Source organism: Acyrthosiphon pisum, chromosome A1, assembly GCF_005508785.2.
Source record: "Acyrthosiphon pisum isolate AL4f chromosome A1, pea_aphid_22Mar2018_4r6ur, whole genome shotgun sequence".
NCBI classification, from domain to species: domain Eukaryota; kingdom Metazoa; phylum Arthropoda; class Insecta; order Hemiptera; family Aphididae; genus Acyrthosiphon; species Acyrthosiphon pisum.
This window is the reverse complement of record NC_042494.1, coordinates 87,241,992-87,265,369: the sequence shown is the minus strand read 5'-3', so window position 1 is coordinate 87,265,369 and position 23,378 is coordinate 87,241,992. Positions and strand designations below refer to the sequence as shown.

At 27.0% G+C, this 23,378-nt stretch overlaps 2 protein-coding genes across 4 annotated transcripts in view; both read right to left on the bottom strand.

Annotated features, from left to right (window-relative positions):
- The window catches only part of LOC100163976 (elongation of very long chain fatty acids protein AAEL008004), a 127,073-nt gene that overhangs the window by 29,014 nt on the left and 74,681 nt on the right, over nt 1–23,378 (bottom strand). The window lies entirely within an intron of this gene.
- The window catches only part of LOC100160558 (ATP-binding cassette sub-family G member 1), a 43,635-nt gene that overhangs the window by 18,270 nt on the left and 1,987 nt on the right, over nt 1–23,378 (bottom strand). The window contains exons 2-3 of one of the 2 annotated variants that reach the window (XM_001947741.4): nt 9,511–9,765; nt 2,812–2,929 (exon numbers count right to left, since the gene is read on the bottom strand). In XM_001947741.4, the coding sequence (XP_001947776.2) occupies nt 2,812–2,929; nt 9,511–9,619 (227 nt within the window). In that variant the 5' untranslated portion in view covers nt 9,620–9,765. Of the gene's footprint in view, nt 1–2,811; nt 2,930–9,510; nt 9,766–23,378 lie in introns of those variants that run through there. The other variant, XM_029487688.1, reaches the window with a different exon arrangement.

Sequence of the window (23,378 nt, the reverse complement as noted above, 5' to 3'; positions counted from 1 at the left end):
CCCCCCCCCCCCCCCCCCCCCAAAGCCAAAAGTTGAAATTGCGCCTATGGGTACAGCATATAATAATGATAATAATAGTAATCAATGACTTGGTGAAACGGGTTTTATAACGCTTAGGCATCACGGAGAACTTTATTTTGAGTGGATGGATGAGTAAATTATTATGATAAGAAAGATTAGTTTTTAGTTTTCTTTAACTTGTGCAGTATTTTAATATTGGGGTACTGGTCACTGGTGATTTAGTGAAATAAGGTTTTGGTAATGGAATATTTGTTGTATAGCCCGGTGTATGTCACTACATCACACCACACCATACTAGTAGTGCTAGTAGTATAATATAATAATAATAATATCCTTTATATATTAATAAACATATTATCATTACAATATTATAGTCACGTAGGTACTAGCTATAGTATCAACAGTATAAAAAAAATAAGTTATACAATTAAAAAATTGTATTTTGATAAAAAACATGCGAATAAAATTATGATTTAGATGTTACAAAAAATGAATATATCTATTTTTGGTAGGTAGGACACGAATATGTTGAAAATATTACTATACGATAATATTATAATTCTAATACTCTTTGTATATTACGCATTGTATAATACAATTAGCGTACGAATTCATGATATTTTGTGGCTATAGTATTTCAGGTCAATACCATACAAGTTAGGTATAAGTACAAGGACGTTTAATGTATAGTTCCACTTCAATACTTTGTATATTATCTTAGTTACCAATTTATGAATGCACATAATATACAGGTATTATAGCCTATCTTTTTCCCTAAGGTCTTATACATAGATTACAGAATCATAATGATATGTATTACTTACCATGTATACGTATTTAAAAAAATATAAACATTAAATGTGAAATTCGCTAAAATTAAAACCATAACTACTACTTACTACGTAATTCAAAATATAAAATTTCTGTATTTTGGTGTATTATTATTCGAATCAACGATTCTACAAATATATTATGTGAATATTGACATACTGCAACCGTAGAAAATTAATTTGCTAATTGATTAACATATTTTCTGATTATTTTTTTTGGTAAACGCAGTTGTTATAGAGTTTACTAATGAGTAAACTATCTTGAATTTAAATATTTTTTTTGCTTTTAATATAGGTATGTAATTATATCACAAACTATAAAACGTATACAGCATCTTTCAAAAAGTAACTTGTCTAATCCTCAGTTATTTTAGGGTATTATAGAAACACATTAATTTACTGATTCGTTTAAATGAGTAGCATGTTGTGGCTCTATCTATTTCTCGCCTTACTCTATCCAGTGAGAGAACACGCCGCGATCTGACGAAAATCGGTACTTCTGCGCATCCACTTCAGTACCCTGCTGAAGTAGAACCGGTCTCGATGACATGGTGTCGAGTGAGGATGAGCAGAATCGGCGTGTCCTCTTGCTGGACAGAGTAGTGAGTACCTATAGTGTACCCAGTCCTGTAAAGAATACTTTTAAAAAGTACTTGAGTAAATACTCAAATATATTTTATTTTAAGTATTTAAGATATTACTCAAATACTTTAATTGTAAACTATTTCAATTACTACTCAAATACTTTTGGTTTTTAAAGTGGGTTTCTAATTATTGTAATATAAACACATAGGTAGTAGGTAATCTAATAGTTATCTAATAGTTTTAAAGGGAATATTGTTATTCAATATTCAATAACTTTTTTTAGAAATCTTGTTTTCACAAACCTTTGGGCTTCGGCTAACACAGAAATACAGAATATTAAATAAAACTATTATTCTATTATTGTAGTTGACAATAATATTTTTCCAACCAATTATTTCGAATAGAAATAAAATGTTCGAAATAAAAAACCAAAGTATTCAATACCAAAAAGTATTTAATACAAAAAAAAGTATTTAAAATACCATTCAAAATACTTCATGCTGCAAGTATTTAAAGTTATTCAATACTTAAAAAAGTATTTGAATACTTTTACTCAAATACTTTTACTTAAATACTTTACAGGACTGAGTGTACCTATACATTAAAAAGAAGTTTTTTTCCAAGTTTTTGTTCCTGGAAACGGAAAATGAACTTGTTCCTCATATATTCCTTACACTTGACATATAATAATATATATCACAGATATATGGGTAGAACAAGTAAAATAATGAATATAACAGTATGACAAAAAAAATTATTCGACACCGCGTATTTATATTAGAATTATATTGAATGATTCGTAATTTCGTAAATGTTTACATATATTATATCATGTATATGTAGATACCTAATATATATTTTATTTTTATGAAGCACTATCATTATTCATCATTAATTTAGTAGAATGATTTATAGTAATGATTCGTTTCAAGACATACGATTTGAATAATGCGTAGTTATATTTTGTGTACATTGCTAACTATATAATATTATATATATACACACATTGAATTAGATATATTTTATTCAAGTCATTTTTGTAATTAAGAATATATTATTTTAGGTACTTTATCTTCCATGTACATACCTGCTTGATATTTATAATATTATTATATTATTAAACGCTTATGTTAAAAAAAATTATTTTATATTATGTATATAATAATATCATAAATACAAAACAACTCAATTATTATAACATAATAGGTACCTATTGGTTATTATATAAATTATTAAACCGCCATAAAATAATTTATAATTTTATTATAATTTTCGAGCATAAATTATAATTTATGCTCGAAAACTAAACTAGTTTTTAACAAAGATAATTATTTTTATATATATTTAAATATTATTTGAAAATATAAAAACTTACTCAAATCCGGTAAGAATATTGAGAAGGGTTGATTTTCCAGCACCAGATGGTCCCATAATTACAGTTAGTTCGCCACTATTGAAGCGTCCAGAAACGCCTTTGAGTACTTGTTTTTTTTCTAAAAAATAAAATCACATTTAACATATTACATTAAACAACAAATACTGAAATACCTATATATTCATCTTACAAAAAATGAACTATTATCGTATTGTTATATTATCACTATATCTGCAGGTATAAACAATAGTACGTACCGACCAGATACCAAATAGTATTGCCTATAATTGCTTGATTAAATAATGTTTATATATTATAATTTTGCATACTATTCAGATTTAGGTACTTATGTTGTGTGAAATATAGATTTCGTCCCAAGACATAGAAAAGTTGAATAGGCGTTTCGTGTAAATGTTTGAAAAGAATATAAAATGGGACGAAGTATCTCGTGCTGCGTGCCTAAAACCGGAGTCTGAGCACACCTATATAATACGTTAGTAGGTAAATTTACAGTTATCTTTCATTAATTTGGTTTCGTCATTATTACAAAACTTGTCACAGTCACTACTGTGATGTATTTAATTATTTTCATTTTTAAGAAATATTTACCAAACATAAATTAATATATCTACATAATTAATTCATCGTTCGTTTATAAAAATGTGTAGACATATTTTATAATCTTATTATACACCAAATAAATTCAGTATTAAAAGTTAGTTCAAAGTACTAATTACTGACCTCGAATCCTATGCCTCACATATTAAATCAATGCCACAATATTTAATTGTAATAATATAATAATTAATTATCATACTTAATGCCAACATTATCCGTCATTTATTATTGTTATTATTATTATCTATAATAATATTATATTATGGTTGTCAGGCTACAAGATACATACAAATGTACATAGGACACGGTATTATACCTCAATACTCAGAATACATTGTAATATTTTTAGGATACCATATTATTAAGCGTTGTAAGTTATAAGTTAACATTTATAAATATAATTTATGATTTATATATCTGGCGGATACTATATCTATAATATAGTGCGTTTCATTTGCTATATTTTTGTAAACCGCTTCAGGAGTTCGGCTGCATCTAAATAGTTTTATAATTAATATCTATGTACCAAACCTAACATAATGAGACACATTGATTTTGGCGATTGAATTATGTGATTCACATCATTAAAATAATACCTATATAATTCACATTTATGTTAACTTGGCGACCATGTAATACTAATGAATTGTAAGATGTATTCACTTATTATAGACTATGTAGGTAGTATTATTATTATATTCTGTGGTAGTATATATTATGGTATATATCCATTATATTATGTGCTGCTTATTTTAATACATAGGTAGTTAATAGTTTATTCAGGTTTTGTGCATCCGAATTCCGAGTATAATATTAGATACCTGTTTTACTACACATAGGTCAAGATTTGTTCAATTTAACTATTTAATAATTACATTAATGATAAATGTTAAGTTAGTAAGTATTGTTATTCCGAAATCTAAATACACGTTTGAATGAGTCCATACAACATAAAATATAATTATAAGCAAAATCAACAGTAAAAAAGGTGGGTAAGTGGATGTCGCTCTGCTGTACAGTAGGTTACAAGTGGGTCACTGTATAATGGATAGTATTAAATTTTAATTCAATGATATAATATCACTGTATAAGAAAAACGATTTTGAGTGGAGACGGTTTGTCAGTCTAGGTATTAGACATACCTATGATAGGTATACTTATCTATAGTATTAAAAAAAAATTGACCTATAATAGGTATTAATAATAAATTCCAAATTAATCATATCACAATATCAATCAGGTAACGCGTTATACATTAACAACAAACCGTAGTACTATCATAGATATATAATAGTATACTTTAGAAGTTTCAAGTACCCACAAATAATATTATACAATCATTACAATCACAACAAAATAACTAAAATAGTTATTCCAGGTTTTTTAATATGTAATTTCGTCCAAATTTGAAATTAAAATTACTATAAAAATAAACTGTGCTTATGAATTTCTTAGAATTTTTGGCAACAGAATTAAATATTTACGTGGAATCTTGTTTTAAATTTTCAATCTTTAGATATAAAAGTTGAACATTTTATAAATTTTTAACTACAAAATAATTATTCAATTTTAAATTTGATAAATTTTGTCAACATTTTAACTTCAAATGCTTATAAAAAAAATTGTGCCTATGTATTTTTAATATTTTTCAATTGCTATTGTAACAATGTATCAGGAGCTTTGTATTTTACACTTTTTGGCCCAATAGATAAAACTTTATTGATATTTATAGAAAAAAAAAACTAAAAAAATTGAAAACTTACAATGTCCGTAAACAGCTCAAAAAGAGTTAGATTATTTTCAAAATTTTATCGTATATATAAAATGCTAATATAAACATTCAGTGAAATTTTCAAGTTTCTACAGTCACTCGTTTTTTAATTACAACAAAATAAGAAAATCGTTACGTAAGAAATCGAGTGAATATCAAATGTTGTAAAAATATGAATTTCAAACGCTCATAAAAATTTAATTTGAGTTTCTTATAGACATTTTTTTTTTTGAAAAAGGTAGATTATCCTATAAGGAATCTTGTATTACATTTTAAAATCTTAGTTCTAAAAAGAAAAATTTTTACGAATTATAATCTCAACTTAATTAGGTAATTTTCGTGATTTTTCATTATTTTGTCAATTTTTGAACTTTAAATGCTAATAAAAAAAAACTGTGACTAAGGATTTTTAATATTTTTCAAATGTCATTGTAGCAATATAGTAGGAGGAGCCTTGTATTAAATTTTCAAGTATTTTTACTCAACAAATAAAGTTTTATTGACATTCATAGAAAAAAAACTAATTAAATTGGAAACTGAAATTGTCCGTAAACAGCTCAAAACAAATCAAAATATTTTGAAAAATTTATCATGTATGGAAAATGGAAATATAAACAACCAGTGAAAATTTCATGTATCTACAGTCATTCGTTTTAAAGTTACACCAAAAACCAAAATCAATTTTCTTGAAAACAGATTTTGCGTAAAAATTCCCGTTTTTCCTTAATTTTTCTTTTGTTTTTCACGGCGCTTTTGAAAACTATTGGAAAAATTTTACTTTTGACCCCCCAAAGTACCAACTAGATTCACTTTCCTATCAGAAAAGATACTGTTGAAGAAAATCGAAGCACTTTTTCTGTCCTAAAAGGTGATGACAGACACAAAAAAAAAATTAAAAAAAAAAAAAAAAATACACATCATTGTAAAATCAATACATTCATCGTTCCACTCAGAATCTAAAACTTGTTGAAATTTAAAACACGTTAAATTTGAAATAACTACATTTATGGTACATTTACATGAGGTATACTAATTTACTTTAATTGTTATACAGTTTATAGTTAAATTAGTTTAGAAAATGTATTGTATTTAAACGTTTATATAATAATGACCGATTAGGATCTACCTATACTAAAAATATCAAACCTACGAATCTATTACTGGGTCTGATATTACATATTGTAAGATCTGTAGTTTTAACTTGAGTGCACACTCGACACGCCATCATATTATTCAAATTTATAGATACTATTATAATGCTATATTTCGTATTTTCGTTTCTCATCACATTTATGATAAATAGTTTTTCAATTACTTCAAATTTATTCAGGTATTATGAGTAGGTACCTAACTTTTAGGTCAACTCAAATTACTATAATTAGATTAATTATAGTATTATAACTATCATTAATTTGTTTGTATATTTCATAATCATTTTGAAGCATAAAAGAAGCTAGAGTGTTTAAATAAGCTACAATAAAACAATTAATAAAAATAAACTCTATTTTTGTGCTTTAACAAAAATGACTTAGAGTAGACTATAATCTTGTATTTAAAATAATGAATAATTTGTATTGTTAAGAAAAATTGTACATGTTGCCTTAATAGTTTTATTTATATTTTTATACCAAGAGAAATTGGATAACTATTGAAATTTAATTATAATAACTAGTTTTTCATTTTTTTTTTTCTATAATCATTAAAAGTAAGTATATTTTGGAGTTCGTAAATCATAATATTTGGTGACATTATTTTGTTGTAAGCCAAATATTCAAATATTATCGTTGCCTAAAATGTCTTTTTTTGAATTGTTATTATTGAATATTGTTTAAGTAAAAATAGAAGATTAAATTTCTCTACTTAATATTTGTTTAATGTTTTAGACAACAAAATACGTCGTAATTACACGTGTGAATACTACAAATGTCTTTCTGTAATATAGTTGTTACGGAAATACTCGTATGTTGTATTGGACTTGGATATAACTAAACAGAACCGGAAGGAAACTAAAGTCAATATAAATTCGTTTTCTCTTTTAACTGACAACAAGGTAGCTAGTTCGTCACGGTATATAATATACCATGTATTTTGAATAAAAAAAAAAAAACAGGTAGGTATAACGAATTGTACAGTTTGTTTCTAATCAAATGAACCGCTTAGATGTAAAATAATTTACCATACACAAATATAAAGATTTATAAAATTTGTTAGATCAAAAATGTATTTTATTTTAAAAATTAACTATATTTAAATTTACTCTGAGGAAAAAAAATAAAGAAAGGAATGATTAAATAGAATTTATGAGTTTTTAAATGATAAATATATTTAATATTATGTATAAATGTATAATACATACTAAGTACTCAATTCAACGAAATCTATATTTTTAAATATATTTGTCATTAGGTATGGAAATTCTAAAGGAAATGAATCATATAAAACAATATCAAAAATTTTATATAGTCCCTACCTTAGAAAACATTAAATGAAAAATTAAATCATCGTAAATTTAAATTGAACGATGTTGCTAAATAAATGGTTCAGAAGTTATTATTTGAGTACTACCTACTAGGATATATAGCAAAACTACACCCAGTAATATTTTTCAAAATGATACACACTGAATATTATGTAATACCTAAATAATAATAAATTTAGATCTTTAGAGCAAGAGTATAGTCAATAAAAATTTTTCTATAAGTGAAATAATCATAAATTTTGTATTTTTGAAAATTAAAATGTCAGTATTTGAGGATAAGGTGTAGGTACCTACAAAAATATAATATGGTTAATTATAGTTGGGTAAGATTACATTTTGGAAGAATAAAAAAATGTACTAACCAACGTCGTTTACAAAGATTGTATGAGACATATTTAAGAAGAAAATGTTAATATTATAATATTATATTGATACTAATCTTATTTTCGGATATATTTAATGATAAATAATTTAGGTAATTTATAATCAAAATTTTAAATTACAAAATATTTAAAACAAATAAAACATACCTATACTTATTATTGAAGAAAAATACATTGCAGGTAAGTGAAATGTTAAAACCTGTTATTATAGTAGATTGACAATATTTAATATACTATATAGGTACTATAATTGCTATAAGTTCTAGGTTTCATTTGGGTTGGGGGTAAAAAAAAAATCACGTCAAATATATAATAAAACGATTTTGTTGAGTAAAATTAATTAGGTGGATCTGAGACGTGTAAAAAAGCGAAGAACTATCTCGGCAGAGTATAGACAATGTATAATATTATATTTAATGTATATTGTAATATTATAGGGTCTCCAATTAAGTTAAGTTACGGCTCGAGGGCTGGTTCTGGCTCGTTAAGCTTTTTAAGACGGCTTGCCAATATGATTGATGTTTTGTTCTTGAACTCAATATCCTAGTTGCTATTGTGATGAAATCGGTCAAATTCAATTAGTAGAGATAATAAAACGGTTGTTTTCCTTTGAAAAAATTATGTTAGTGAACTAAAATGATAATTCTTTCTTTTCAATCTCATTACCTATTTACGACCCGGCAAATAATTTTGGCTTACGATTTCAAAATGTATCTTAGATACAGCTAACCGTAAAAAAAGGATGGAGATTTCTGTTATATTGCATTCAATATGAACGAGGCAATGATTTATTTTTAAAAAGCGTTTGTGAAATTATTTTAAATAGAGTTCCGCGGCGATGATCAAAACTTCTTGTTAAAAGATTATCAGGCTGCAGATCAACAATAACTATGCACGCGTTTCTTCAACGTTCTGTGAATGAGATTAAAAATGTTCTCAAAAACTTAACTAGAAAATTCAAAAAATGATCCAAATATGTACAGTATAATATGGCGTATTTGAATATTTATATTCTGTACAAACAAAATGTTTGATCATATTTCTTACTGCGGAATAATTCCATTCAATTAATCCCAGTTTTATGTAGTGCGTCAATAACACGTGGATAGAACGATAATTTAGATGTACTTAAATAATTGTTATAGATCAATCACTCGAAAAGTTTTACTTTCATCTGCTATCATTATAATATGTGGTATAGTGGTATACCTATAATTTGTCAAACCTAAATAATAATTATCAAGCGAAATGTTGTTCCGTGGGCCGATACATACACACCAAACAATCACGTACCATAATATAGTAGGTCAATGCTGATCAAGGTTACGACTATGAATGTATTTATGTAACACTACCTACCAAATGTATAAATGATACTGTACATTATATATTATTAATAGTTTTTGAATTCGTAATTGAATAAGGACATGGGTATGTATATTTTTTACCTCTGCGCAACGTTCCGACGTCTACAGTGAACTGGATGTCCGTAAATGTGATGTCGATCGGATTGTTTTTGGGTAGGTGCATGAGTACCATTCGGGTAGCAGACGCCATGTTTTAATCCGAAATGACTAGTACTCGTGTTTTTTTTTTGTCTGATCCACGGACTGGATTATTTCTATAGGATGGTGTCTTAACGATGTTTCGTATATACGGCGAACGTATTACTCATCATAGGATTGTGTCAACCATTAGGCAACCTGTGAACCAAAACAATTTGACGTTCATTACATTTAAAAAATAAAACATAACAAAACGAAAACAGACAATTTAATCGTTAGATTAGGTTAGTAGTTAGTGTGATCGAAGTATTTCTAGTCCCAATTCGTTTTAATTTGAAGGAAAGCCGAAATAACAGTTTCTAGCCGCATAATCACTTCCGCGAGATTCCAATCAAATTTATTAAAATAATATTATTGTGTTAAATATAGTAACGCAGCACTGTGTACAAATATTAACTTTCATTTTTCTAAACATGTCTAGTATAAAATTATATTGTTTGTAAGACTGCAAGAAACAAAAGTTTACGAGTTAATTTTTACTGTAGATATTATTTAAACGAATATTATTTATTGGGCGAAAACGAAACGAAATGTCAAGGATTACTATGTTATATGTATATTTAATTGTTAAATATCTGAAAAATATTTCGAGCCTTATATAGTTATTCACAATATATTATGTTAAATGGTCAGTATATTATACATTATAATGTATAGCTTAATAAATTATGTATAATCAAATAATATATTTAACATCATAACAGCTATTATATTATTATTAATGCACACACTATTAATTGCACTAATAGTCTAGTAATATAGTGTAACATTAATTACTAGAATTAATCAGTAGAATAATTACACTATTTGTCATCATTAAAGTGGTGTTAAGTAATAAAACCAATTGTGAATAGGTGAGTAGAAATTAACTATATTATAGAACTTCGAATGTTATCGAATAGGCATTTAATTTGTATTTTAATATTGTTAACATAATTTTAATATATAATATGTTTAATGTTTATAGTAGGTATAATCATAAACAGCTTAAAACAAGTTAAAATATTTTGAAAATTGTATCATGCATAAAAAAATTAAATATAAACAACCAGTGAAAATTTAATATATCTACTGTGCCATTTGTTTTAAAGTTACACCAAAAACCAAAGTCGATTTTGTGAAAAATCGACTTTGCGTAAAAATTTACGTTTTTCCTTAATTTTTCTTTTGTTTTTCAAGGCACTTTTGAAAATTACTAGGAATTTTAAATGACCTCCCCAATGCACTAACAATATACTGAAGTTGAAAATCGAAGCATTATTTCGACTACTTATCGTGTACACAGACACAAAAAATAAAAATAAAAATACATTCATCGTTCCACTCAAAATCTAAAAATATTATAGATATATGCACGGTAGATTAATATTTATGAAAATAAAATAATTTAAATAAATTAAACGTCTCCGCAGTTATGTTTAACCCCCGATGACTGAAATATAATATATAGGACCTATTATAGGTAGGCACCTGTAATAATATTTTATGCATTGTTATACCAAATACGAATTACATACTATGATACGCATAAGAATATAATATGTTATATCTGTATACCGCAGTATATTCAGAGTGTATCACGAAAGTATTTAGACATATTTCCATGTAATTTTATTGCAAATTGTCAAACATGTTAAACCCTGCCAATATAGCTATAATACATCACTGGAGTCTGGAAGGGTAAAACTTTCTGGAATATTTCTCATGTTATGTAGGGGGGTTTCACCATGTTCGTATTCGTATACATTTACCCATTTCGTGCCTCAGATTTATGACGTGTTTTCAATTTATAACTATGATATGATTACTTAATTGGAATAATTAGTTCGATTTTTTAAATAATGTTTACATAAATTGACTCTAATTATAAATTAGCCATATCTAATTATTCAAAACGAGTTAATTACGATTTTAGTTTTAAGTTCAGCTAAATAAAAAAATACTATATATTTTAATTAATATTTTTAAGCATTTTAAATGGATTATAGATACAATAATTTTCTCAAAAAGCAATTTGCTTAAATGGAAAAAAAAAGTTATTGACGGAGACAAAAATGTCGGTGAAAAATTTTGTACAGCGCTTTTTACAGCAGTATATTGTGTATTCATATATTATATAATATATTTTGTGAATTTGTGATATCATATTGTGAGAACATTTCCAAAAATAAGTTTCTAAAAGAAAATACTTATACATTTTCTAAAATATTCAAATATTTTATAAAGCCGCAGTCAAGAGGAATGCAGCTCTCCCAAAATTTTTTAGGAAATACGCATTACTTTTAAGAAATAACAATGTATTAATGGAAGTTGTATGGAGGCTACTGCAAAAGCCTACATTTTTGTATACCCACTAGTTCGGGCATACCAAGCTTATGAGGAATTCTAGTTAGGCTTCCCATGTAATATCATGTATCCCACAAAGAAAAATCCTGGTTGCAAAACTGTATACAGCTAGCTTATGACATTCTATTGACAACTATGTACCTATATTTTTTCGATCTTGGAACATTATTATGCGTAATATGTAATCAAAATTTATATGTCTGGAATTCATTTTTAAATTATAAAATTTCTGAAATTTTTGGAAATTTAGTATTTTAGTAGGTGGTAAGTGCAACTAAAAAAAAGATAAATATCTACCTTTTATGATAATTTCTACGTTTCTCGCCTATATTGGAAATTCTATACACTGTACAGTATACACTATAAATAACCCTAGAATTTTATAAAATCGGCAGTTTTCTACTTTTCTTGTATAACATACCTATAAAACGCGCGTTTTTTATTGATTTTTATGGAAATAACGGAAACTTAATATGTATATCTCATGACCATTGTCAAGGTTTCTATCATAATTTGTAAACACATGATACACTATATTATTACTTATTATGCCGCGGCCGTTCGCACACCGGCCACATGTAAAATATATGTCATATTATGCCAAAATAGGAGGTAAGTACCTTCAGTGTATATACAACGCATTATGTATGCATAGGTAGTATATATACATCACCCTTTTCGCCACAACCGATGTAATATAGTTTTATACTATTATTATTATTATCATTATTACATTTTGTGCAAAACTAGGTTTAATCAGCAGCAAATGGCGAACGGGTTAAGTAACCGCGTGCGCGTACCTATAGGCTATATGTATATATCGCGCCAGTGTTTCGCGCGTTTTATATGCGAGGCCGACGAAATTACAGGTTTCTCAGAGCATCGAGGAGGCTGTGTGCGCGGAGAGCATTCACGCGTGTCGACACTATCGCCGCTGCCATGACAATCTCTGCAGCGGAGGAGTTGCTCAACGATATACTAGACTGCCGACGACACACATATGTTTTATTTGTATACGCTGCATAGATAGGGCACAATCACCGTAATAATATTATATACGTATATGTATGTATAATATTATTACCGCAGCTATTATATAATATAAATTTTTATCCACAGCAGCATTTACGATAAATCCCGGGCCGTCCGTCATCGCGCTGAGGTATATGTATATTATAATTATATTGTATATTATACTATATAGGTATATTATCGTACATTTGTCATCGTTCACCGAGGCAGACGAACAATACGTATTCGTTTCATAACCGTTAGAATTAGATGTAGGTGTGTAAATGAGAGACAGAGATAAATTTAATTTGCGAAGATCCATTCCGATCTACGGCTCCAAGATTTATTTTTTTGAAAACGTTATAACTTATAACGCATAATATTAAGGCTATATTAAGATAATTGTATATGCAAGACGTTTAGCCCATTTCCAGGGTCGTTATTTACCGTAATGAAAATTTAATATGGTTTATGAATGAGCCAAAATATTTTGACCTTCGCTCCCCGTATACCTATATAAAATAAAAATCAATATATCATCTGCAACAACTGTGTCGATATTGAACGTATTTACCTATATTATATCGTTGTCAAAGTAGTAGGTACCAATATGTACCATGTATTATGGTACCTATATATTATCTAATAACCAATTCCATTTTATAATTAAGATATTGACTTCAATGGCGTAGAGCCACGAAACCTCATAAAGCACGTGAATATTATAACAAAACAGGTACCTAATACACTACAGTATATAGTATAATATACACCTATGACTTCTAGGTTAAAAGCTCTTCGAGAAACTTCAAAAACGGATTTTAAATACTTTCAATATATTTGTTTGTTTATTATACGTATACGTTTGACCATTCACCCCACCGATGGGGCCCCTGCACATGTTTGCTTCTTTTAATAAAATTGTGTACGGACAGGGACCCCATTACCCAGGGCCTCAAAAAGGTTAAAGGCGGACCTGCGTCTGACATGTGTAGGTATAGATTCGTTTGGAATTTGAATACCATCACGAAGAAGTTATTGTTGTTTATATAATTATATAACATATTATAACATACATTTAAAATTAAACTTAGGACCTGTGGACCGTTCAACGCGTACAGCTGTTATGAAATTCATTTCTCAACTATTAATGGTTTCAAGCATTCGTGAATTTCAAAGCAGTTACATTTTCTTGACTTTCTACAGATGAAACAACATAAAAATATAAATTCAAAATTAATATTTGAAATTGTCTTACTAAATGATGCTTCATCGCAGATTTTTTTTTCAACTTAACAGTAGAAATATTATCGAATACTTGTTTTCCTGTGGTTCCTTTATTCACGAAGTATTGGGTACTACTGTGTCATATTGTACCAATAGATACTAAAAATTTTCCCACAGATTACGCACATGATGAAATTTCCAGCAATATCATAGTTACGCATGATAAAGAGTAATGGAAGCTTGTTATAATACAATACATTATGTTTGGCGTTGGTAGTTTATGTATAATAATATATATTATATAATTTTACTATTTGAGTCTCCTATGCATAAATTAAAAACCGTATTTAAAATTCCTTCATGTTTATAAAAAATTGTGTTTATTGTTTTTTGAATATCATTAATTTATGTAAGAATCATTCAAGGGCATGTAACTACCTATATTCAATATTTTTTGGACATAAGTAAATATGTTTTTATAATATAATACTACATATATAGAAACGCCATTACATATAATGAGTTAAAAAGTTGAATAGGTAATGGTTTTCATTAAAATTTTACACGTGGTATTAATTTTAACGAAATTAAAATTAATTTAATTTTCATTCGTTTTGAGATTATATATTATCTATAAATATAAAACAACCATTAGGATTAAGCTTATGATAATTAATCTATATTATGCATGATATTTAACCATGGAAATAATAATTAATATAGTTGGACATAAACATTCTTTAAAAAGTTCTGATTCTTTCAACAAAAACTCGTTTTAAGAATAATATAATATTAAGACACAGAAATAATACGATAGTCATAAAAAGTTTGTATAACTAATACATGCGTATGGTAGATAGTGAAAAGCTGATAATCGCAAAAACTATGCTTCATTAAAAAAAAATATTATCATTATCTTTCAAAGCATTTTTAGTTTTTATTTATTTTATTCGTGAGCTTTAATACTTACGTATGGATTAGTTAAGTTTTAATTATTTTGGTGAGAACAATTTGTACATACGCGTTAAGTAGATCCATTGAGTCTCAGTTTTTTAGGGTATGTTACGACTTGAAAGGTACTAGTGTGTGTGATGTACATTTGAAAGCGATTATTAAATCAATAAAATATTAAATTGAAATTGAATAAAGGAAATTTTGAGCCGAGGTTTTTTATCCAATTATTTTTAAATTTTTCTAACAAAAGGAAAAATGTTTAAACTATAATTTTTGATTCACACTCGTAGTTAAAATTTAAAACTTGTGTAAAACAAAACAATGAAAATTGATAAAATATATAAAATTACACTTATTATTATAATAAGTTTAATAACCAAATACGAATATACCTACATATTTTTTTTCAATTTAAACAATTGTACGAGATGCTATTCGCTTAAAAAAACATTAAAAATAACCTTGGATGTTTATTTTGAAGATAATTGAAGTCACGAATAGTCAATTTTTATTGCGGAGTAGGTACATATGTGTCTATTTTTATGTAGATTTTATGTTTTCTTGATCACGAATAATTCGATTCTGTCAGTAAATATCGAATTATAAAGCAAAATAAAATAACTTAAAAAATAATGAAAATACAATCAAGTTGTAGCCTGTAGATAATTACTAGGTAATTAAAATATTTCGTGTTTTGTTAAAAGAGACGATTGTCCCTCGAAATGTCTTAAACTAGTTAAGCTCTCTTTTTATCAATTATATAGTGGAAGTATATGATAATAATTATTGATAGCTACTCAATATTTGTGAGTTACTTGTAACTTGTAAGACTGTTACTTTTTACAAAGCTCTCGGTCACTTTAGAAAGCATTAAACAAAATTGGGTTTAAAAAAACAGTTATTAATATTATTTATCACATTAAAAAATTAAAATATATAGGTATCTACTTAAAGAACCAACAATAATTAAAACGTATAAACGTTATATATCAGGGATGGCAAACCTTTTGAACACTGCGTGCCCAAAATTACCTTTTTTTTTTTTTAGAGCGTGCCATGAAAAAAATTTATATTTTGTTATATTATAATTCGATTGTATAGTTTATGTATAAAAAGGTTAGTTTAGGACCTAAATAATTATCTACAGATAAAATAGAATAATCGTTAATGACCGATAAAAGCCGTATGCTCAAAATTACCTATATTCTATAATCTATATTCTATAATATATATAGTAAAAATTTTCGCGTGCCCACAAAATCTTTTCGCGTGCCATGGATTTGCCATCCCTGTTATATATAATAGCTGTCTTCTTCTGGTAATTTGGTTAGCATATTATAAAATATAATGGTCTCCTAAAATAATAAAAATATAGTAGATATCTGGTAGGTATCTATTTAATAAACATCACTATTTATCAAATCTATAAGTTCTGATCGCCAGAATAAAATATTAAACTATAAATCAATTAATACCCGTGGTAATTTTATTATATCAATTACGTATGTATGAATTTAAGTTTAATGTTATTGTTAATTATTTTGGACATGTTTACAAGTATATTATACTATTATCATAGTATTAACGACATTCACAATTATTTATTTATTATTTCGTGATGCATTTATAATAATTGGGTTAATGTCTGTCTGGCCTCAAACTTCCACTACTTAATCAGTCGGTTTCATCGCAATGACCTCATTCTTCATTTTCCATCTCTAGAACTCATCTGCATTGTTTTATACGTCTATTTAACAGGCAAACTAAATCTCAAAATTTCATCACACGTTTAACTGTTAAAGAATGTTTTTGCAATTATACGTCAAACACAATAAACCTTTCTCTGGTGTAATTTTCAGTACTTAATTAATATTATATTACTTGTGTATTAGGTACTACAACTGTTGCATAACGTTTATCCACGTTATTATCATACGCATTGCAGTTGATATTTTATTGTAAGATTTGATATTATTATTATTATTATTATGGATTTTTGATCATCGATCGCTAAGGCCGAATAAACTCATTTATATTTAATTCAATATTCATAAACTGCATATTTATTACTATAAGGTAACATGTATCAACTAGATTCCGGTTATATCTTTTATGGTATTGACTGGTTTTTACCTTACATGACAAACGACTGAACTCATAATCGAATACTATTCATTTTTTCAGGACGACCTTTAATTTTTAAGGCTATTAGAGTAAATTATTTAATAAGGAGTAACTATCGCAGTAAATAGTTAGGTCAGTTATGAATTATCAATATCGTAGCTATCCTTCATTGCGTCTTTGGCAAAACTAAATTTTCGCCCTTTGTATTACCGCTAAGCAGTTGACAGTCGACACGTTATGAAAATAATGAAGGTACTCCTTATCTCCAGTATTTTGTAATAACTCTGTAGGTAGGTAGGTACATACGTATAAATATATGGGTAGGTATACATATTACAAGTTAAATTAACTAAACACAAAATTCTTAAATTTCACTAATACACAACAATTATTTTTTTTGAATCGTTCGTAAATATTGTAATGAAATTTAATTTACGTACCTATATAGTTCAAAACTGATATGCTGTACAATTTTGTAAAAATTATAAGCGTTGTGGCCTATGGTTTTTTTTTACACCCTAAACAGTAAACATGTATGCACTCTTGACGTTCGCACCCATGTCACCAACCTCTAGCTACGGTACTGCAAGTTATCCGGCATCTGTAGATATAGCGTGGGTACCTACTATTTTGCAGTATCAAGAGTTTAATGGAGTATGAACTGTGAACGATGATCGCGCAATTTTATTCATCAAAGCTCCAAATCGGTTATCGTGTATTTTGTCAGTATTGAACCGGTTTATTACATATTATTTATACGTATATTATAAACATTACGAGCTAGCTTTACTCCCGCGCGAGTTTAGTATATTTACGCATTATGCAATTAGTATAACAATCATTACACATTACAATATTTTATATGTAGGTGATTAAAATTATAAAATTGTATATAAAACTAGCTGATCACGTGCACTTTGTTTCCCGTTAAATATACCAACTCTATATGACTCAAACTTTGTTAAATTCGTTATTTAATATTCGGAGTATGATGTTCAGAACTTATTTTAATAAAAATGCTGGTTTGCAGCAGTGGGTGTATTATCAGATAGGCAATATACCTGTGGTAGATAGCGGACCCCGTGCTGTTTGTACGTAAGTTTATGATTTAAGTCTAAAGTATCAAATGTATACCAACTTTGTCGTATTCCACCTATGGTCGATTAATATAAACAATTAATACAAAATCCTAAGCTAACCTAACCGTACTAATATCAGATGAATAAAAAAACCCATTTTTAAATTAGCCTGTCTTCTTCCCAGAGGTCTATTCTACACACAAACATTCATTTATATACATATATTGACAAAAAATAATAATACAAATCAACAAACATGCCCGATTAACCAATAGCAACCAATATATAATACACTGTTGCGCCACTGTTGTATTTTTTACATCCAGACTTCCTACTCTTCCGGTGGATTTTCCTAGTAGATGAATATACAGAAAGTTTGACTATTATAAATGTGCATTCAAGTATAAAAATGGGGGGCATATACTTCGGACTTCGTGGCTTATTGACCCACAGGAACAAGATAGCATTGGCATTGACATATTGTACCTATCTATTGACTATTATTACCATTAGTATACTGTTCGAAGCGTATAGCATACTATAATGTTCATTAGGTTTTCGAATTAAAATTGTCAATTAATATAAACAATAGATATTAACGATTTTATATATTTTTAAATGCAATATTTATGAGATAACTAATTATTTAGGTTTTTATTAAAATATTAAGTCTTCTAAACTTTAAAATTTAAAGCTAAATTGTCTAGGCTACAAAACGGATCAAACGTAGCTGTAGCTTTGTATAATTTTATATTAAAACAATAGTTTTAAAAATTCAAATACATTAGTACAAGAATAAAGAAAAAACATTGACAGCATTTTTCGAAAACCATAGAATATAGGTATCTATAAATATTTAACCTCAAAATATTCAAGTAAATAATCAATGTTTACTAATAAAGTAATAACTGACTGTAGGTATCCTATAATTAATATGACATTTTTTTTCGGCGTAGCGTTTTAGATGTTGATTATAGGAGCATTAAATAACGAAATAATTGACGTAGGTAATACGTACAAGTTTTTGAATATCTGTTGGAAAAAGTGAAAATTACCAATGAAATATATTGAAAAATATAGTTTTTAAACAACGAGGCGTATAAAACTTTTTAAAACTTTTTACCTAAAAACGAACTCACAAAAGACACTTAGCTGTAAAATTAACAGCAGCTTACACCACCCGAGATCTAAAATTAGAATACAATAATGCAATTGAGTCAAATTCAATTATTTTTCCAGGAATATTATAGGTGAGTATTTTAATTTAAAAATTCAGATTATAAATATAATTCTTAATTAATGTTACTCATTAGAGCTTAACACCAATAGCTTACTGTAGACAGTATAGGTAGCAAGAAAGTTTTATTATTCAGTTGTGATTCAAACAAAATTAATAATTTTACTCAGTTGATAGCCTACACTCTGCAGCAGCATTTATTTTTCTGAATTTTTTAAAATTATTTTGCAGATAGCTACTGAGAAAATAGTAGAAAACAGATTCATTAAAGAAAGAAAATACGTAATTATACGAATATAATATCTACAAATTAGTTTAAAAGTTATATGATATCACCTATATTTAAAATCAGCTTTTAATTTTTTTTACGTGACTTGTTTCTTTTCTTATTTTATATTAGGTATACTACTATACCTATAGGTAGGTATATAATATTTACTTTGTCTTTTTTCTGGTTATTCTTTAATGTATTCCAACTAGACTTAATATATAAACCAAATCGATCTATAATTTATCTCGCAAATAAAAACCAAGCTTTTGACACTAATTTTTATAAAATCGCGTGAAGTTGATGGGCTACATGAAATTGGCCCAATCTCCAGTGGATTGTGTACAAGATACTCGCAAATTCTCGCAAATTACTTGCAAAATATTGGTCTAATTTTTATATTGATATGTTAATGTTGGTGAACCAAATTTATGGACGTAATTTATAATCAATAATTAGCTATAGTGCTATAAACAATCGTACATCTTTTTTACTGCTCAAAAAATGGCTACACATTGAAAATATCACTGAATAAACCCACAGTACATTCCTAGAATTTAAAATACCTTAGAAAAATGATAGTTGATATTATTTTTTCGCGTATGGCAACATACAGAGAGAAATTACATGGCAACTATTTAAATTTAAATACATGGTTAAGATAAAAAATTATACAATTATTATATTTTTTCATAATTTGATGGTGTATTTTAAATTATATACTTTAACTTGAATTTAGGTTTATGTCAAGTCATGTCATAAATATATGATGTATAACGACAATTATAGCCTCATAAATAATTACAATATTGCCGAGTAAATTAGGCAATTTTTATGAACTTGTTGTATAATAATAATTGAATTGTCCCTATTGGTGAAAATGAAGGCAATTTTAATTCAAATAAATAAATAAATGTTTATAGCTGTATAATAGCTGTATAATAACGGTGTATTACTTTATTTTGAAAATAACATGATAATATATGGTACTCTTATTTTTTATTAAGAGTTAAATTAAAAATTCTTAAGTTGGTATTGACAGGGCCTGATTTACCAATTTATGGGCCCCAAAATTGTCCATCTCTATACTTTCTTCAATACTAAAATAAAATGTACCTATGCATATTGTATTTTTTAATTAGTTGCATATACATGAGTAGTTAGATCATAGAATAAAATTGTATTATTTAATATACAAGAACACTTTACACTTTCAATGCATCTAAAATTAATGTTTTTAATGTTGTTATTCAAGTAAGTCTACAAATTAAAAAGCAAACGTATTTTTTTTTTTTTTTAATTGGTATTTTTGATTATTATACTTATATATTAAAGTAAAAGTTTTTAAGTCAAATTTGATTTCAGCTAATCAGCTTTTACAAACATTTCGATTATGTGCTATATAGAAGATAAACTAGTTCTAAACGTAAATTTATCTAAACTACCGTGTAATTTTTTTGTTTCTTCATCTCGTCTATCCTTTAATTTTCTATTCATTGCAGTGGCGCAACTAAAATAAAATTTCGGGGGTGGTGGGTACAATATCACATTACTACACAAAGCTTGTCAAGTTAGTCATTTTTTTCAACTAGTTGAAGTTAAGTTACTTTAATAAAAAACTAACTAAGTTTGAATATAAGTTAGTTTCTGAAACTGTCCGAATTTCTAACTTAGTTCGCTAGAAGTTAGTTTGGTGAAAATAGTAACTTAAATTAAAGTAGACGTTAGAAGTTAGATTTTTTATAGATTAAAAAACCTTTTTGTTGAGATGTCAATAATAAGTTATCTAACTTAAATTATTGATTAAAACTGAAAAAATGAATTAAACACCTAGTAATTTGATCAAAATGTTCTAAGTAGGTACGTAATAATTTCAATTAATTGGTATATCACTTATCAGTTATTAGAACATAAAAGGTGAAACAAAATAAAAAAATATATAACAGTACTGTCATACGTATGACAACTTAAAATATTAATTAAAATTAAAATATTCATTTTGGAATGAAAAAAAAATACTGATGATAACTAGTTAGTTTTTTTTCTAACGAGTAGATTAGACTATTTTACACATTAAATTCAACTAGTTAAGTTACAAAGTTAATATATATCAAAACTAACAAGTCAAGTTAGAAAGTAACTTTTATCAACCCCTAACCCCCCCTCCACTGTTTGCGCCACTGATTCATTGAACCAATTAAGTATTTTTTTTACATTTTAAATTATTAAAAATAATAAACAAATTACTAATAGTCAATAGATTTACAATCAATACGACTGACGTATATCACGTAACAACGCAATACAATAACGTCAATAGTAAAAATACGACGATATTACGATAATAACGGCAAATAGATATTGTTGTCGGCAATGTCATAGTTTTCAGGGAAAATTCACTATACTTTATAACCCACCAAAATATCCAAGTAAAATCCAAATCTAATTTGTTTTTCAAAAGTATGATAAAAAGTTATACAGTTAATATTTTGTTTGCCTGAATTCGGTTGGCCCCTCTTTTGAGTGGGCCCAGCGTAAATGTCCCATTTGTCCTTGCATAAATATGGCCTTGGGTATTGATCAACTAGCCAAAAACTATTATACTATATTTTACACCAATAACTTCAGAACCTCCAAAATCCTCTTGTTTCTCATCGATACTCACACTCTACGACCAAACCCCCACGTTGATTTAAAAGGCAAGATTTTTTCACCAACTCCAAAATAAAAAATTGGTTCTGAAGTGTTCTATCAACGGGTATCGCCTCCCTCATCAAGTTAATCAATAATTATTCATGTTATATTATTTATGATTCATCATATTTACTTATTGTATGGTTAATTAATATACAAATTGTTAGTTTTCTAAATAAAAAAATAGTAAAAAATCTTAATTTATTACACTTGAAAGTATTGGTTATAAATTATAATCTTATAAGCAATAGGTAGTTCATAAGTCATAACTATTAAAATATAGTACCTTTATTTATTTGTAATTATGATTTTATGATATTTTAATTTTTACATGAGTATAAAATATTACAATTTTTGCTGAACCCAAATTTGCTAGGTATAACGTTGTACGTTTGTAAGCTGGAGGTAACACTTGCGTGGTGAGTCGTGTGGGTGAGACACAGATGCGTCCTCTTTAGAGATAATTATACATTTTTAAACAAGATACATTATCACCCCCTTCCCTTAGTTCACTTCTAGACCATTTATTATCGAATTTAATTTCAGATATGAAAAAAAATAATTGGATGAACAAATATTAAGTAACAATTTCTTTTTAATTGATTCTCGGTTATTATTTAAACATTTGAGACTAGGTAATGAAACTACTTAGGTATTATAAAATAGTATACCTATTATGTACACGTCTTTATGTACCTATGTATAATATTGTATATAATTAAACTACGACAATAGGTCTGAATCATGGATATTATTTTTGAAAATAAACAGCAAGAATTAATTTATAATAATAATTATTTTCCGTGGACAT